Raw genomic sequence first — 18,946 nt, forward strand, 5'->3', positions numbered from 1 at the left:
AGCACATTATGTTCACCAAGGCTGCATTTAAAAAATAAATGAATAATTAAATAAACAATACTTTTGTTTTATTATATATTAAAACCTAATTCATTCTTCTGATGCAAAGCTGAGATTTTAACAGACAAAACTCGCATGATCCCTCAGAAATCACTCTTATGTTAATTTGGTGCTCAGTTTTTCTTAACATTTTTTCTTATCTTTTATGAATAGAAAGTTCAAATGAACAGCAGGATTTTTTTATAACAATGTAAAAGCCTTTATTGTCACTTGACCAATTACATCCTTCATTAATAAAAGAATAACTTTTTTTAACCATAAGACTTTACCTTTAGAGAACACTTTAAACGTATGATTTGTACAGTATATTACAAGTCACAGTGATTTAAAAAAAAAAAAAAATACGACATGAAATATTTTTTAGAACTTTATTCTTTTTTTCAATAGATCTGTACAAACAAAGAATCAAACCTTTTAATGAGTCTGGCAAAAACTGACCTGTACTATGTAGGACTTCTTACACTCATTTACATAATCAAATGATTAATTGTCTAGCCAAGCAAACCTCATTCCTACCAACAGAGAACAAGTGAGCAGACTTTGGAAGGTGGGAGAGAGTGAAAAAAATAATGTTCCCTTTTGTTTCCTACACTTTTTTTGTACACATCGTGTGTGTATATATATATATATATATATATATATATATATATATATTACACACACACACAAACAAACTGGACAGGTAGTTGGACACATTTGAACTTGTGGTAGGAGGCCATGTCAGTCAAGATATGAGCTTATGCCAAGAGTAATTGTACTTGATTAAAAAACAAAAGTAAATCAGACTTGAACAATAAAACGTTTCGGCTCTGAGGTCGGTGTGGTTCCTTATTTATTCACCTGCTATAGCAGGCAGACCTATACAGGGCCGCGCACGTTCACACAGGTCAACGACATCAATTCCTGAAGGAATATGACTAATAATTCTCCACAAACACAGAAAGTTAAAAAATAAAAAGCTCATACCTGAGATGAACGCAGGACAGTACAGAAACGGGAGCTTGTGAAGGAAATATTGCAGAAAAACCTCGTAGCATACTAGTGAAAAACCGTGCAATGCCCCTCACAAACGACTACATCTGACTGAACTTTCCGACGCTGTCAGTTCTCATACTTAGCGGATTATACTACCGCTAAAAGAGCAGTGTGTAATGAATTATCACTTCAAAAGAAGTGTAAAAATCTATATTTTCGGTTTTTAATCCAGAATTGTTCTGGTGAAGGCAAATATATGCAGAAACGGGGGAGCTTTTATTTATTGTTGAGACGGTGGAAAGTTTATCAAGACATTTCGAGGCTAACAACTGTAGAGCTAACAATCAAAAAACCCATTACGCCAAGCTAAAAGCCTCGAAGCGTCTCACGCGAGGACGACCTTAGACATTCAGTCCAACAGTATTAGATTAGCAATAATTCAGCAGCTGAAAAAGGGACAAGCCTTTCTGGCCAAAAAAGCCATTAAAATGACTGAAAGAGCATGATCAATGACAAGATACAAAAAGAGGAATATTAATCTCTGTGCCATTATTCTTGAACAAATTATACAGTAATAAAGCAGACCTAGTTTCATCCAATGTAAAACCAACATAAAAAAGCAATGGATAATGCTTAAAGCTTTTTATCTTCTCCAAGACAGGTAGATGTATTGTCAACTTCTCTTATAGCCAATTGGGTGGGTTTCTGGGTTTGGACAGTGTACAAAGTTATTTACAGAACGCAAAGAGGCATTAATGGCAATGGGTCTACTAGATGTGACGTTATTGCAAAACGGATCTTGAGTGAAACATAAGCCAGTGGCCCATTACACAAATGATAATAAGACATGTGAATCGAGGTGCTTTGGAGCAAAATTACATGCATACAAAAACACACAGACCCATTGAATGCAGTTCATCCATTCAGAATGGGAGTGCCCTGCTGTCCCCGTCACACAGTACTGTTCTGGTTTTTGTAGTCATTTATTTAGTGTCCCCACAGGTCAGTATTCAGCGTTAAGAACGCCCTTTTGTCTTCTGTAGCAGCACCATTCGAAATGTAGCGTCCTTGTAGGGCTGAAGACTCAGCATAGTCTTTCCTATAATGGCCCAGAGGTCAGTAGGGCACATACATCTCCTGGGTTAAAAGACCGTAATCAGTGAAATAAATGAAGTGACTCTTGGCGTCAGGCCTATTGATGCTGAAGGTTGTTGGGAGTCCTATAGATCCAGAGTGTGGTGAAGAGGGAAATCACGAGATGGGCTGCGTATCACCCTCTAAAACCACACTGTTGTACAGACAGACATGGAGATAGATCTGTACCCATATCTACAGGTCAGCTTTCTAAAACCCATCCGACTGGACAGTGAAACACTAGGATAAATCCATGATAGTGTAAATGCAAACATGATGTCTCATGTCCCAAGATTACGTCAGCAACAACATGGTTGAATCTTAACTGCACCATAGTCATCTCCTGAAAGGTACTTTTTTTTAATTATACAGATTTCGTATCCATGGCATGATAATCCACAGTCGGTTTTTGTGCTGTAAGGAGTCTGATCGGACGGAAAACAATGATTAACCTTTATTTAGTTATATTTTAAATTTACAACAGCAAAGAGTCAGGAAAACTTCAGTCCTTATTGGTTGATCGGTCATTGACACTTGACTCTTAGTTTTTTCCTTTCATACAGTATTGATATTTTTTTTTAATGGAAGGGGATAGAAAATAAAAAATAAATGGGAAAAATGCAGGATGGGGAGGACAAAAAGAAAAAACTAAAAAAAGAAACTCCTGGAGCCAGCGATGCGCACTTCAGGTAGAAGGTGGTGGAGGACACGATGGGGTGAGGAGAACAGAACCCGCAGATATTCATGATGAGTGGTGATGATAAAGGGGCAGGTGGGCCACGAGGTGAGTGAGGAGAGGAGCGCGAGGGAGTTCTGGAGGATCAGAAACTGTCCACCCAAGTGCCATAACCTCGCTCTGCCAAAGTGCGGTTGAGCAGGACAAGCTATAAAAAAGGAACCATGTTATCATGTAATTCATGCTACTCATTATCAAAGACAGATTGCCTCTCAAAAGGAGTAAGAATGCACATGGAAAACAGAACTATATTAACATGCACACCAACACATGAAAAAGACTGCTTTTGTTGCCTGCCACTTTAAATGCTTAAACTCAACAAAAAAAAGGATGGATTCCAATTTGCTGTCTAAATTTCTATCGGCTAGAACAAATTTGAATGATCTTTTTTTAATGTAATTTTAATTTAATGATTTTAATGATCTTGTTGATATTGTGCTGTTTTTGTTCTAGTTGTGTGGACTCTGCTATTTCTTTAAATTTAGAATGATTTGTAAAACCATCGTTAACTTTAAAACTTTATCGTTAGTTAACATTCATGGTGTGAACATGCTTCAAAAATGTCAAAATATTCAGTTCTGAATTAAACAAAATGCTTGAGAAAAAAAAAACATGTACAGAAAAAGTAAATAAATGAAAATTCATAAATGTCATCCTTTCTCACTAATATTTTATTAAACAAATCAAATAATTTTACCTCCTCTCCCACCATGTTCCACATGTGTACTAAAGGAAGTCCTGTATTATTGTCGTAGTTGGTGACCTATATGACAAAATAGCCCATTAAATGATCTGTTGGCTAGAAACATCACCAACATAAATGTCATCCATTATTTGAAGGATTTAAACGCTCACTTGTGCCAGTAATGGAACTCCTCTCGTCATCTCTTCCAGTGCAGAATTGGCCTCCGCTGAGAACCGATCCTCTCCTAATGAAGACGTCAACAACAGTGAGATCCAGCTGGAGTGAGGTGCTGGACATTTTTACTTCAATTTTAAAAAATAAAGTCAAACCTGGAAGTGGGGCAATGTTGTCCAATAAGACTTCTGTTCCTTGGAACGGTAATGTCACGAAGTCCGACCTGAAAACCAGAGATCAGTGAGTCCACAGCGCATATGTTTTATATTATGTATATATTTTAAAACATTTATCATGAGTGGCATGTTTGCTTTTTTAAATATAATGAACTTTACAGTTCAGTATGGAAACATTAACTAATGAATACAGATGAATTAAAACAGGATTAACCTGATCTGTCGAAGGGTGTCAATCTTGACTTTGTCATAGCCGCCATAATCAACATATCGGATTTCCACTTCAGTTGAATCTTTGTAGAAAGAGATGACCTGCGCTCGCCACCAGGCTCCATCTACAGCTGGGGCCGCACAAATCACTCCAACTAGAAAAGAGATTTAAAATTTAAAAAAAAAATCAGTTTTTTTTTTTGCAGAAAGAGGAATGCTTAAAGAGAAAAAGGGGGCTTCTCTTACCTTCGACAGGCGATGGCAAGGGTGGTGTCCCGGGCTGGGAATAGCACAGGAACATCTGTTGGTCCAGACTGCGCAGGGCGTGATACGTAGGGTGAGTGTGCTGCTGGACAAACAGGTGACCGGCTGATACAATGTTCACCACAATCACCTCCACTGTCACCCCATTGGGCAATAAAAGCTGTAACAGACAGATCCAATGAAGCACTATATTAGAATGGCAAAATGCTTGGGCTCTGGGTTCATGTTTCACAAAAATAGAGTGCATGACAGTCAGAATGCTGCCTTAGACGCTAGCTGTCTATGTAGTCTGCAGGAGGAAGGGACCAATCTTACCCAGGACGTCATAGGCAGAGAGGGCAGCGTAAGCGGTGGGGGAGGTGGGGCGTACAAGTTGGTAAGGTCCAAGTCTTTGAACTTCTTCCCAATCAAGGCCAGCGCCTTATCTACCTGCTGCTGGGTTCCTAAAAAACAAACAAAAACAATCAATTCAAGAAGGCCACAGATTGTGGCCTTTCACAGAGACTCACTTACCCTCTATATGGCAGATCTGAAACTCTTGAGTATAAGGCAGGGTTGAAATGTAAATCTTAGCACTGGAGCTTTGCTTCAGAAAGCTCACGTATCTTCCTTGTTTGCCAATTAGCCGTCCCACTAAATGCTGTAAAATAAAAGGACAACCGCAGATAAAGCAGGTTTTCATGATTTCATAAGAAAGGTAAGAAAGCTAGCACTAGCTAACACTGACTAAAGTTTTTGTGTTTTGACATTCAAATAAAGAGCTGTTAGCCAACATGCAAAGTGTTTTTCTTAACAACTGCTTAAATACTTTCAGAAAAACCTTTGATTGATAGCAGCACTACTTAATGTGAAGCAGAATCAGGGGTTTAAGGGAATGTACCTTTGGCACCTCAATCTCCCACACAATAAGCTCCGAGCTCTGTGATTGACAGGTCTGGCTGCCACTCCGCTGACTGTCTCCCGTCCCCAAGGTTGAACAACTGTCCACTGAATCCATGCTATTCACATCTGACCCTGTTGGGGGGAGGAGGTGTCAAAAAATATGGTCAGTTTATAAACATACACAATTTCATTGACAACAACAAACGTTTGTAAAATTGACTGAAAACATTCAACCATATATTTTAAATAATAATATGGCCTAAGATTAAAATAACCATGTAATAAAATTGTTTTTGTTTTACATAAAATATTCATATACAATCGAAAGTTTTGGCAGTGACATCAATTTTGTGTTTTGCTGCATAAGCTGTTGTGTGTTCATTCATATGGTTTCTAGATTGTGTAGAGTGATCAGACGCATTTTAAATAATTGCTAATTGCTATATATATATATATTTTTTTTTTTTACAAAAAACTAAAATTTCACAGTTTTTTGATCCTGACACAAAACAACCAGCTAACATTAATTGACTAATCATATCAGCAGCACATGTGAAAGTGTGAATGAGTACTAGTCAGGTTAATCACTATAATACTAATTAGATTGTAATAGCAGACTGGCTGCTATAAAAGAAAGGAAGAAGCGCTTCCAATAACTGTGTTCAGTAATGGTTACCTCCAAAGAAACATGTTAAGCCATCATCACTTTGCATCAAAATGACCTCACATGCAAGGAAACTGCTTCAAAGAATATTGCACCTGAAAGAACCATTAACCGGATCATCAAGAACTTCAATGAGAGGTTCGACTGCAGTGAAGAAGTCTTCAGGACGTCCCAGAGTGTCCAGCAAGTGCCAGGACTGTCTCCTCCTGAGGAGTCAGCTACCAATTCGTATCTCCAGCAGTGCAGAGCTTGCTCAGGAATGGCAGCAGGTTGGTGTGAGAGCATCTGCATGCACAGTGAGGACAAGACTTTTGGACAATGGCCTGGTGTCAAGAAGGACAGCAAAGAAACCACTTCTCTCCAAGAAAAACTTCAAGGACAGACTGAAATTCTGCTGCAAGTTCAAGGATTGGACAGCAGAAGGCGATTGTCGATTGTTTGGAGAAGAGAAGTGGAGCCAACAGTGAAGCATCCTGCGCCCATCCATGTGTGAGGATGCTTTTCAAGTGGGCGCTCATAATTCTGCCCAAAAACACTGCCAGGAATTAAAAATGGTGTCAAAACATCCTGCAAGACTGACTTCTTCCAACGATCCATGAGGAGTTTGGTGATGATCCGTGCATTTTCCAACATGATCGAGGAGCACCACTTCACAAAGCAAGAGTGATAAAGAAGTGGCTCAAAGATCATTACACTGAAATTTTGGACTCCCGGGATCTCAATCCCATATAGAATCTGTGGTCAGTCTTCAAATGCAAGTGGACAAGCAGAAGCCCACAAATTGTGATGAATTCTGAAAAATAGAAGGCGAAAATGGATCGCCATCAGTCAAGATTTGGCCCAGAAGCTAATATCCAGCATGCCAGAGCAAATTGCAGAGGATATGAAGAACAAGGGTCAACACTGTAGATACTGTTTTTTTTTTGCCAATAAAAGTCTTTAAAACTTATGACATGCTTATTGTTTCTTTTGTGTACCCTAGAAACGTGAAAAAAAGAATCAACAAGAAACTTTGCAAAACACAAAATTTGTCATTGCCAAAACTTTTTGGCCTTGACTGTATATACATAAAATACAATTAATTAAATAAATAAATTAATTAATTAATCAATTAATTAAATTAAAAAAGGTCTGTCAACTGAATAAATAAATATTACCTGCAACTAATCCCGAGATGATCTGCATATGGTAAAAATATTGTATATAGTATTGCATGTATATATACACGTAGACAAACACACAAAAAGATAAAATATAGAAAAAAAAATATATATATATATATATATATATATATATATATATATATATATATATATATATATATATATATATATATATATATATATATATATTTTTTTTTTTTTTTAATATTTTTTTATAAAGTCTGCCAACATAATCACCTGCAACTAATCCCGAGATGTTCTGGATATCGTTAATATAATGATCACAGTTGGGGAAAAAGGGCATCCATTCCACACACCATCACTGTAACTTATATCGATGACTTTCAGGGGTCTAAACTGAACGTCTTTAACAGACATTCAAACGCAAATGCCTGCTTAACCAGGTCATCACTGTTTGCCAAGCAACCATGGGGTAACAATAACAAACACAACTAATACAGCGGAGAAGAACCATTGACGAACAAAACAAGCAGCCTCTTCCCTCTGGACGTAAAGCACTGCCATCATTGTTCTTGACTCATACCATTATAGTAGTCAGCTAATGACAATTTATTTTTCCGTTTACTGACTCCTTTGCTGCTGCTAGACAGTGTTGACAGGGTCAATAATTGCCCATTTACTTGGTATTAGCCAACAAGAGAGGAAGCGTCAAAGTTCTGTTACATTTTCTCCTTTCATTCAAGTGAGGATGGGCTAAGACACTAGCTACCGCCAGTCTCCACACCTTTCTCAGGTCACAATACGGAGATAGCAGCAGCAGCTGGTGTGAATCACCTACACACCCCACACGGGTGCTTCCTATTATCAGATCAACAGAGTAATACTCAGACTGTCTTAAATACTGTAAATGGTCAGTGCGCAAGCATCGCCATGTTCTTGTGAAAACACCTGCTGAATAACTAATAACAGACTTACAACTGGCCGTTTCCAACACCTGCTCGTAAGCAGGAGAGTTTAAAAAGCAAGAAGTCTCTGATATCCATGTAAGGAAGTTGCTGTAGTAGGGAGCGGTAAAAACAGCCGTGCACATGCGGTTGTGCTCATGTAACTTACGCTGTTTGGGAATTTGAGTATCTGAGGATTCCAAAGAGTCTATTCACAGTTTGAGAGGTACTCCTGACTCAAGCTTTTCTGTACTACTACATCATGCAAAATGTCAAATAGAGGACTGACACTGGTTGGATTTAAACATAAGAACAAAGCCACCTGAAAACAGCATGCATTTTATTAAACAATGCCAGTCTTTTGCCCCTTCATTTTGGAGAAAAACTTTAGCAGAAATGTACTTTATGCTAGCAACAAGCAAACATTTGGCACAATGCAACATGTTAACTACATGGGGGAGGGGGTTAAATTCATTTGAAGTGTGCAATACTGAAAGACGCTCTGAAACCATTGATATTCACAGATCACACTATAATGAAAATACCATCATCCTTTAATCTGACTCGTGTCATTCTAAACCTGTTTGATTGTATTTCACCTGCGAAACACAAAACACATGATACTTGGTTTGGATCGTGTAGAGCTCTTTGAAACTGCATTGAGGCTGCAATTTGGAGTATATTTTTAGGGTTCCACATAAGAAAGTGAAATTGGTTATGAATGACCTCAGAGTGAAAACAAAATACAATTTTCATTGTTGGTTGATCTATGCTTTTAAACTCGTGTTAAATTCTTAAGAACTGTAACTCACCTCCTGATTGGTCAGCTTCTACTTCAATAGCAGCACCATTCCTAAAGCCCTTTCCATTCAACTGTGCTGCCTCACAAACTGTAGCCACGTTTTCCGCGGTAAGTGGGGACTCCTGAGGGGCAATTACAGCGAGACTCTCCTGCAGTCCATCTCCTTGACCCTCTGAGGCCCTGCAAGTCCCTGAAATTTGAATGAGGTCCTCTTTACTTTCAGACACATTCGAGGACAACCCTGTGCTATGGAGATCCTCGCTGCTGATGCCATCCTCGGACTGGCATGTGCTACATCCTGAGTCTTCCACTAGAGCTTCCTCTGCCTGCAGCTTGGCCAGAACCGGCGTGGACTCCAACTTTTCCCCAGAAGACACAGTCAACAAGCCTCTTTCCTTCTCATTCTCTGGGATTTTCCAGAGCGAAGGCACCAGACAACCATTGACGATGTCTTCTGCTATCTGCACCGCCCGCGACTCGCCGCTTTCAACACTTCCTGGAGGTACATACGACTCCACTTCCTTACCATTTACAGCTGGCATGCTGGTGTTGGCCGCTTCAGAGCCCTTGCTGTACCGGGACTCACAGCTGCTGACTGCCATGACCTCCTGGGTGGCTGCCGAGATCACCTCAGTGATCAGCCCTGCCGCGAGACGCTGGAGCTCCTGTATGTCTGGACTGGTCTCGGCTGGCAAGGCCAGGTCTCCGTTTACATGGTGCTGAGCCTCGTTGGAGCTTTCTGCAAGGGGTGTGCTGGTGGAGTTGGGGAAAGGGGTCAGAGTCAGTGGTGTTTTTGGGCTGCAGGTGTCCAGCAAGACAGCCTCACCCTCAGTTGATGATGTAGCGGAGGCCAACTCATCTTTTGAAGTCGACAACTTCTGATTGCAAGTTGGTGGCAAGGTTTCAGCCGCCACCTCTCCTTCAGGTTCAGGTCGCACTGCTTTGGCTAGCTCTGCAGGATGCTGCTTACTTAGTGGTTGGATTTCGACCTGCTTCTTGACTAAACCAGTGCTTGCTAAATCTGGCGGTAACTGGCTTGAGGGATTGCTGCCAATGGCAGCCTCTGGTCCTTTTTGATGAGTGCTCTCATCCACTGTTTTTGTTGGGGTTGAAGATGACACAGGGGTTGTTGCGCCTGGGTGGATCTCTAGGGGGGCTGATTTTGCACCACTCTGAGGAGCGCTTAGCTTTCCACCGGCCAACACAACTGGAGGGGTGCCGAGAGCCTCTCCCGCAGTGGCTTTTAGGACTGGCATGTGAATCTCTGCTATAACTTCCTGCTCAACAGGTCTGTGCTCTTTGGCCTTGACTCGGTCTCGGCTGGTTCTGCGGTGTGTGCTGCTGGCTGCAGGGCAGCTCTTGTCAACCATCCCATTGCTGCCCTCACCAGAGGAGGTTCGCAAGCCCATTACTGACCCCTCCTCACTTTCGTGGCTGGTGATTCGCTCTTTCTTGCGGGAGATGTACCACCACCAGCCTATGAGCGCCAGCACTCCAGGAAGCGTATACGAAACAAAGGACCGGAACCTCAGTGGCATCTCCTCTGGACCCTAGCAGCTATACCTGCAGATCAACACAAGGAACAATAAGACAAATCATGTCAAAGCAAAATAAAACAAAAGGAAATGATGGTGACATGTTGCACTATAAAGGACAGACAATAAACCTGACATAGACATAATGCTCAACCATTCGGTCTTGTTACTATATATATATATATATATATATATATATATATATATATATATATATATATATATACACACATATATATATACACACATATATATATATATATATATATATATATATATATATATAGCCACTATTGAATTAAAGATGAATTTGGCATATTTGTAATACAATTACCCATTCTAGTGTCATTTTTATTTCCTGAAAACTGACCAAAATTACAAACCATCATACATATTTTGTAATAACAATCGAACTGCTTTACATTATACCACTAACAACATGGCTACATTTTATAAAATAATAAATGGCCATAAAAGATTGAGGAGAGTTGATTTTTATCATTATTATTATTTATTTTTTTGTAAGAAGAGACCAGAGTGATGTAAGAGACATGAATCTTGTACAGCATTTTAGCTGGAAATTAGTTGAAAACATACTTGACCACAGACAGGTCAATCAAAGTATTCCAGAGTGCAGTATAATAATAGGTTTTATATCTGGTTTAAGATGAGTTGCCTTTGGGAAGTAAAAGAATGGGAAATGACACACTGGACAACATTATTTCCTTTGTCTTGCTCACGTCTGTGTTACATCTAGAAAACAACTAAACCATGGTTTCATAAGATGCATGGGAACTTAAACATCTTCCATTGAATTATTATGATTACGATGACTACTTAGTATGTAATAAAAAAAAATTACCTGCATCATTCAAAGACAAAGACTAAATAACAGAAGCAGTTAATCAAAACTTCAGAATCCCTAACAAAAAATAAAAGAAATTACATAACATATTGCTTTGTTTACTGTTTTGGGATGGCTCCTTTACAGTGAGAGAGGGGAGAGTTCTGGGCAGCCATGCAGAAACTTCAGGGACAATATCACATGGCTGACATACAACCTCAAAGGGTGCTGAGAGCTACGTGCAGTGTCTACCTCACTGCTATTGGCCGGAAGGAGCATCCTTTCAGAGTTAAAAAAAAAAGGACATTCATGTGTGCATTTCCACCATGGGGACAGCATATCCCAGTCTCCAGAGGAGGAACACATCAAACACAAAGCCCACCCATTCACTCCTGTACATAGTAACCAAAGAAAGTTTCCATTTCTCTTCAGCTTCCAGAGAGCATTTCAGAAGACAGCCTGCTAACAGCTTCTCTGACTGTCAATATTAGTGACTACTTGAGCACAGAGCATATGGAATGACAAATACAATGCTAGGAAAAAAAAAACAAGTTGGATTTTAATGTGGAAAAATGTTTTGAAATACACTAATAATTCAGTACCAAAATATAGTTAAGTACAAAGCTATAACCATGTCTTGAACATTTGGTTGATCAATATTTTTAAAGGATTTTAAGCAAAATAACTAATTGTAATCAATCTGTATTTAAAACTTTTTTCACTTTTAATTGTGTACCCCAATTTCTTGTCTCATCACATTTAGTTATGAATTACATCTCACAAATTAAAGCCTATATTTTCAATTTAATATAGCAAAAAAGTTAATTAGTTTGCATCAATGGATATTACTGTCAGACGTTGAATATTTCTATTGTAAAACAGTTGTCATATTAAATCATTAGTCTTTCATCTTTAAAACAAAAGCATCATGTTAGGCTTTTGTGAACAGTAAATCCCACCTTGTCTGATTTTATTGGCCATCTCAATCATTCTGACACTGAGCACTGATAGACTGCTGAGAATATAAGTAGGTTTTTATAACCAAGCTCTAGCTTTTAAAAGTTTTGTCATCTTAGACAACAAATGAGCAGCAGGAGGAATATGAAAAAATGACAATTTCTAATTATAGGAACCAAAATCTGGCACCAAAATATCCAGTCCCTACCAGGCAACAGCTTCATTCTTACATTTAGAAAGTGAGTTGAAGGTCTTAGACTACATTTTGATGACAGGGTTACAAAATCAGCAAACCTCTTTGAAAATATAATCTCACACAGAAAAGAAAATCTCACATACAGAATGCTTATGATTATACAGCATGTAGCAAGATTTACATAAACGATTGTCCCAATTGACTATACACAATTTCTATATTTCAGACATTAGTTGCTTTTAATTGTCTCAACTGAAAGAAATAGTAGTACTAGCAATGGAAAGTTGTTCACACAACAATGCAATGGCCATAATATTAATACTACACTGTCTGTTATTAATTCTTTCAGTCTCGAGGGCACGTTTCAAGCAGCCATGTTCACAGAATGTATTCACATGCCGTAGTTTCTGAATAGTAAAGTCGTGTGTTCACCTTCAGGCCTAGGTTAAATAAACGCTCGCCGAGTTAACGCTCGCTGTCATATCATGGCCTGAGCGCGTGCGCGAGCGGACCATTGAAAAAGAACCGAGCGCGTGCTGCACGGTGGCCGTTCGACCTTGGGGAGGTGTAGAGATAACGGAGAGGGCACCGGAGCCAGTCATTGGCGGAACACGTTACATACGAACCCATTGATCGCAAGTAAGCGGCTTACTAGTGCTACTGCATTCAGAATAAAAAAGCGAACCCGTGAACTCTCCAGCGCGTCAGGAGATGGTTACGCGCACCGGCTGCAGCTGGAGAACTACACCGGAGAGCCCCGAAAGTGACATGATCGTTTTAGCAAACTGGCACTGCGTCCGAAGTCAATGATATAACACGACGTATTCGTGCACGAGACAAAACAGACACCTTGCAACCATATATCTGCAAGGTTGCATTGCATGCTGCGCGTGTTAGCAGTTAAGCTAACTGTTCATTGCTGCTATAAGGACTAATAGGCGAAATGAAAGAAATATAAGCATAAGCTTCCGCAGTTTATGATAGAAATGAAACAACACACAAAACCGAAGTGACTGAATAGAGAAAAACCATCATAACCAGTTAAAGAGGTGATATTGACCTACAGTGCGCGTGGTAGGCCGCTGAATGAATTGCAACCCCACGCAGCTATTCAGTAACGTTACTGACCGCTTCAAGTGTCTCGACTTTAAACCGATTTCACCGGGGTAACCCTCCACCAAGTCCTTCTCCCTCACAGCGGCCCTGAATTATCCATGAGTTCACAGAGAGCGCGAGTCCATGTGTAATTCAGCTGAATGAAGGTGTGAGGTGACTTCAACGCGCAAAGAACAAAGAGCATATGTTCCCCCGTCATACTCCAAAATGACTGCACAAGTTATCAAATTATAATAGCTCCAAGTAACATTATAAATTGGGCCTGAAAATATGGAAACGACAGATCCCTAACGGAAAATCCAGATTATAATGGTTTATACCTGGTCCAAGTTGCTCATTAGCTGGTAGGACTTGGAAAAAAAAATCCCCTAGCAGCTGGTCATACCATCTTAAAATGGTCAAGATAGTTATTGGAATGTGCAACCTGGCCAACCAGCTATTGATCAGCTTAAAAACTACGTTAGCTACTATGTACAAAAACATGAGCATAGAAGTTGAAGGTGGTCAAGAGGATTTTTGCAACATGGTATATCTAGTCTATCAGCTAATGATGGTCGATTTTCTTACAGTTACTTAGTTTGACGACAATAGTTAATGTGCAAGACATATTTTCCAGCCTCAGTTGAACTCCGATTCGGCGACAGACACAGTTAGCCGCTGTAGCTAAAGCGATTTGGGCGCCCTGGACCGCGGAAAGCGCAATGTCAAACATAAGCTGTCGCACCAGTGAAGGTGGAAATCATTACTGAATATAAGATGGTTGCATATGAGATGGTTAAAATTGCAGCTTGGATGTTACGCAAAGGCCGATATTAGGACTAATGAGAGGCGGCTAAAACGGGCTCCATGTCTGCACTATTTAAGCTTCACCTATCAACATATATGAGGTAAAAACCCGAACACACGGCTTGTACTCACTGTGTTTATGCGTCCCTCGCACCGCCACCGTATAATATTAATGTTACGTGTTCAAAGCCCAGCACTATCCCAATGTGCCCCCCCTCTTCGTGTGTGTCTCTTGTCTCTCCTCCCCACGTGTTGACCGTCCTAACGAACACTCTAAAAACAGAGAGCCATCAGCTGATCAAATCTCGCGATAAGTTCGCTCCCAGTTTTAATGTATGGAATCATCGCGAGGTCACAGTGATTTCGGACTCCACGAGGCTGCTGAGGACCATACGCTGAAGACATTATGGAGTCATTTCTTTATAACGTAGAGGGAATAATAAATTAATATGACAGAAAGACTCGGCATTAATTCAAGAAATTGTAGCTCAAAATATGGTTTCAGTTAAAGTAAAAAAAGAGCAGCACTTATTTGATGTTATTGACATTGCAGTTTGCTGCTAAACTTTGAACTTTGCACCTGGAAATGATAAAGACTTTAAAAAAAAAAAGCACTGGAGGTTGGCCACATTTAAAAAAAAATCATAGTAGTGTTCTATTTGTTACCCGTCAAGCAGTACGATACGCAATAATTTATCCAAAACGATTTTAAACATTATTTCAACCTTTTTATTTTTGTATAATTATACATGCAGTTCTTATGACCTCTTTAGACTATATATGGAACATTTAAGTAAACCTATTAAAAAATGGTTAAAAACTGCCTGAAATTGCTGAACTACACAGTATTTATTTTAAAATATATTACTATAAAATATAAATGCATATATGTAAAATGTGTCAGTCTCCTTAATGCATGCCGGTATATAAATTATCAATATGGATTATTTAGCTTGCGAAATGACACTTTCACAATTCATAGTTAACAGATTCCAAAGTCAAAGATTTGGGTCTTCCCAAAGGTGGATTTTGAACCTGAGAAGTATCTTTTTTGGTATTTGATTTACTTATTTGGTGAACAAAGTTGCTTTTAACAGAGAGGTTGCAGTTGCATTGTACTTTTGTTCTTTCATATATTCAGGATGAACAGAAACATTACATAACCAAACCATGATGAATCAGAGATTGTGGAAATGTAATCACTTTAAATGGAGTTGTTAAGAGTTGATGAGATTTCAAGTATCTCCCATCGTCTAGATTTCATTACATTGCTCTTAAAGTGAGTTTATAGTCAAGTTTTTGACAACTCAAACGTTTCTGAGATGATAAACATCTGATACAGGTATCTTTTTGCTATTTGAACACATTTCTTTTTCATTTAATAAAACCTAGACAAAACGCTATAGTAAAAATTGATTCCACATGTTAGACAGCATGGTAACAGAGGGAAACTTTTATTACGAACACTGGTATAATTAAATTGCCATGTTATACATGTACAGCAACTAACCGCTTTACAAAAAAGCAAGTAATACAATATCACATATATTTACACTTGTATTTATATACCTTCCAATTTTACACAAACATATTTACAGGTGACAGATACATTGTTTACAGAGGACCAATGCAATTAAAAATGTAGCATATGCATCAGACAAACACACATCTTGAATTATATAAAATAAACCACTTTTTTTAGTCTGTTTATGATGAGTACATAAGATCGTTTAATTACATACGCAATTTAAAAGGCTTAGGGGCATGTCATGTGTCCTATTCGCCATCACGGCAGTCAAGACTGTGCCTTCTTTATTGTCTTAAAGTGTTGACATATCAGATTAGGTCAGTTTTAGATTGGTAGTAGCAATGCAACAACATAGAAGATTCAAGAAAAAGGAGTTATATTCTGGTTATTCGGAGTAATGGATTCAAAAAGAGAAAAGTCTTACACTTCAAACACTCGATTGGGTCATATATGTTCCTTCATATTTTCAGTTTATATGAACAACTGTAAATTTGAAATGGATTGATGGAAATTGGCCATTACGACAAGTAATTTCAAGCTTCATTTTTGATCATAAATCATTGTCATCAAAAATCTGCTGTTGGGACGATATTTCACTGTAAATACTTACTGCCCCAAAATAACCACAAGTCAGCATTAAAAGTAAATTTTTGGATCCGCTGGATAGTATGTTGTAAAACCAACGGAAATGTTAAATAAATCTACAAATGAAGTGGAAGAATGACATTGATTTGGTCCCAATTTTAAGTGTGAAACATCGGGTACTCGCGTATTTCAATGCAATCTTTTCAGAAACACAAAACTACAATTATGCATAAATATCCCATCCTCAAACATTTGGCAGGTACCCTTCTTCAGTAATACAATTTCCCTTTAATAAGCATTTCAAAGAAAGCAAACGCATCATGTACTGTGAGTCTGTTACTAAGTACACTACCGTTTTCTCCTCATAGATTTGCGGAACAAAGTAAAAAAAAATAATGCAGATAACATATTGCACAAAAAAAAAACGCCCACTTCAATTTTGACGGCCATTTTACATTTAATACACTGAAGCCCTGCTAATGGCATGTTAATTCAAACTTAAATGGCACAATTGTGGTTATTTTTGCGATTCACTGGTTAAACGGCGAGTGAGAAAACTATTAAATTAAACGCCAAAAACATAGTTACAAAGTTAGTGAGAACTGTATGGAAGAAATAATTATTTAAGGCATACAACATAGACAAGACAGACATAAAAAATATACAAAATGGAGTTCACAACAGCTTCCCCCCACAATATTGCAAACTTGTCTTTGGTGCAATTTTACTATGTCAGCTTGTGGCGGGATTGGGATTCCTGTTCCCTATGTGAGCTTTTAGTGGGACGGGAACAGAGGAAGGTAAAAGGTATGCACAGATACTTCCTGAACACACACTTTAATCATGTACAACTTGTATACACACATAGTGTTTAATGCAACAAATAAAAAAACATATTGCACCACAGTGAGACAATGCTAAAACGTGAATATTAATGCCAAATTGTCGTGTTTGATTTGTGCATTTTTGGACAAAAGAATAAAAACTACATAAGGTTTGCATACTCATCCGCTGCTCCTTCGACGACTGATGATAACGATCGCAAGGCAAACCTTCATGTGATCTCCATTTACAGAATAAATATTTAGATGCTGCAATATGATATTCTCGTATTTGATGGTCACATGGTGCTGTTTACACCGTAGCGACCAATAGACAATATGGTAAATGTTAAAGCCTCAACACGTTTTCATAATTAGTACCTGTTTTCCCTTCCTTAGCCAGGTCTTGCCTATTTTACAAACTATACACAGCTGAAAACCCTGACAAAGGCACACAATGGATAAAATAAGAACCCAAAACATGAGATTGTTATTATCGTCAATAGTATAGTACACAGATAATCTTGGATCGCGATCCAGATTTCAAGCCTGTGGATATCAGGACAGGACAGGCCGTGCGTCCATCCCGTAGCGGGTCCGGGACTAAATGGAAAAAGGCCAGATGCCAGAGCAGGATAATGATCCTGCGAGTCTCCACAGGGTTTGTCATCTGTTTACTGTAGTGGCTGATCAGATCAGTTTCTCATTCATGTGTTTCTTTCAGACGTCGATGAGGACATAGTCTCAAGTTTGTGCAAAACGAAGAGTGGACGCCTCGACTGGACAGATTTAGCATTTCAGTGTGGTCAAGTCCCAAGACATTTTCGATATTGAGTGCAACCCGGAGAGTTTTCAGTGCATCCTCCCGAAGTAGTTCACTTAGGCAAGTGTGTGGCAAGCTTCGACTGGTATTAAAAACCACAACACTTCAATGCAGGAACCTTGTTAACTGGACGACGGAAAGCAAACAGGTTTCGTGGAGAAGAACGGTGGCCACGGAGTAGGTAGAAATGCTTCAAGTCTTCTCAGACGATCTTTTTGATGCTTGGTCGTTTGAAGCTGCCTGCACTGCGCTGCTTCTGTACCTGGCTGGCGGACCCGTGTCGCGCTCGCCCACCGGTAGAGAGACTCGAGGTTGGAGAAATCTCAACGTTCTCCTTGTCAATGCCTGCAGGAGAGAGAGGTTATGTAACACCACTGGCAAATGTTGCATATTTCTTACTTAAAACCTGAAATTCTAGAAATTACCTTCCTGGTAATGTTTTAATCTTAATTTAGATTTAGCAAATGTAAAAAATATTTTTACACATTAAAGCATTTGGTTAGGCTTCACAAACGGATGCTTCGACATGGAGTCTGGCTGTAAGTGCACTTATTGAACAGTAGGTGTCTCAGTGCACTACATTATAACAGAGGAGAAAGTGTCATGCAGGGATCCTGTGAACATTCGTGATGAGAGACATAAGTGTGCTTTTAAAATGTGCCTGTTATTCTTGTGTAAATTATTAGAAGGTATATATCAACATCTTTCTCCTATGTTTAAACTTCCTATAATAAACAGAAGAAGAAAAAAAAACTATAAATGGCTTTTTTTACACTCGGTTTAACACTGGGTTTATGTCTTTTAGAAGATTTCACACTTAAGGCAATGCTGCTTTAAACTTTGAGGTTATGATGCATTGCATTTAGCTGGGTGCTAAATCTAAACTGTGGTGCCAAAATATACAACAAAGAAAAAAGAGGTTGTG

At 38.9% G+C, this 18,946-nt stretch overlaps 2 protein-coding genes across 5 annotated transcripts in view; both read right to left on the reverse strand.

The window, feature by feature from the left end:
* Positions 1-414: 414 nt before the first annotated feature.
* On the reverse strand, positions 415-14,565 carry LOC113058673 (A-kinase anchor protein 1, mitochondrial-like). Of its 2 annotated transcripts, none has more exons than XM_026226799.1 (11): positions 14,397-14,565; positions 8,841-10,393; positions 5,295-5,428; positions 4,928-5,054; positions 4,730-4,857; positions 4,397-4,574; positions 4,155-4,305; positions 3,920-3,987; positions 3,761-3,834; positions 3,603-3,668; positions 415-3,053 (listed from the first exon to the last, which is right to left on the reverse strand). In XM_026226799.1, the coding sequence occupies exons 2-11, from the start codon at positions 10,366-10,368 to the stop codon at positions 2,991-2,993; spliced, it is 2,517 nt and encodes an 838-aa protein (XP_026082584.1). In that variant the 5' UTR covers positions 10,369-10,393; positions 14,397-14,565; the 3' UTR covers positions 415-2,990. The 2 variants fall into 2 exon arrangements, with proteins under 2 accessions (XP_026082584.1, XP_026082585.1); XM_026226800.1 differs by lacking the exon at positions 14,397-14,565 and adding an exon at positions 13,491-13,634.
* Positions 14,566-15,699: 1,134 nt separating this feature from the next.
* The window catches only part of LOC113058674 (neurofibromin-like), a 69,542-nt gene continuing 66,295 nt past the window's right edge, over positions 15,700-18,946 (reverse strand). For 2 of the 3 annotated variants that reach the window (XM_026226803.1, XM_026226801.1), the window contains one exon: positions 18,224-18,366. In XM_026226803.1, the coding sequence (XP_026082588.1) occupies positions 18,224-18,366 (143 nt within the window). Of the gene's footprint in view, positions 18,367-18,946 lie in introns of all 3 variants that reach the window. The other variant, XM_026226802.1, reaches the window with a different exon arrangement.

Source organism: Carassius auratus, chromosome 40, assembly GCF_003368295.1.
Source record: "Carassius auratus strain Wakin chromosome 40, ASM336829v1, whole genome shotgun sequence".
Lineage (NCBI taxonomy): Eukaryota > Metazoa > Chordata > Actinopteri > Cypriniformes > Cyprinidae > Carassius > Carassius auratus.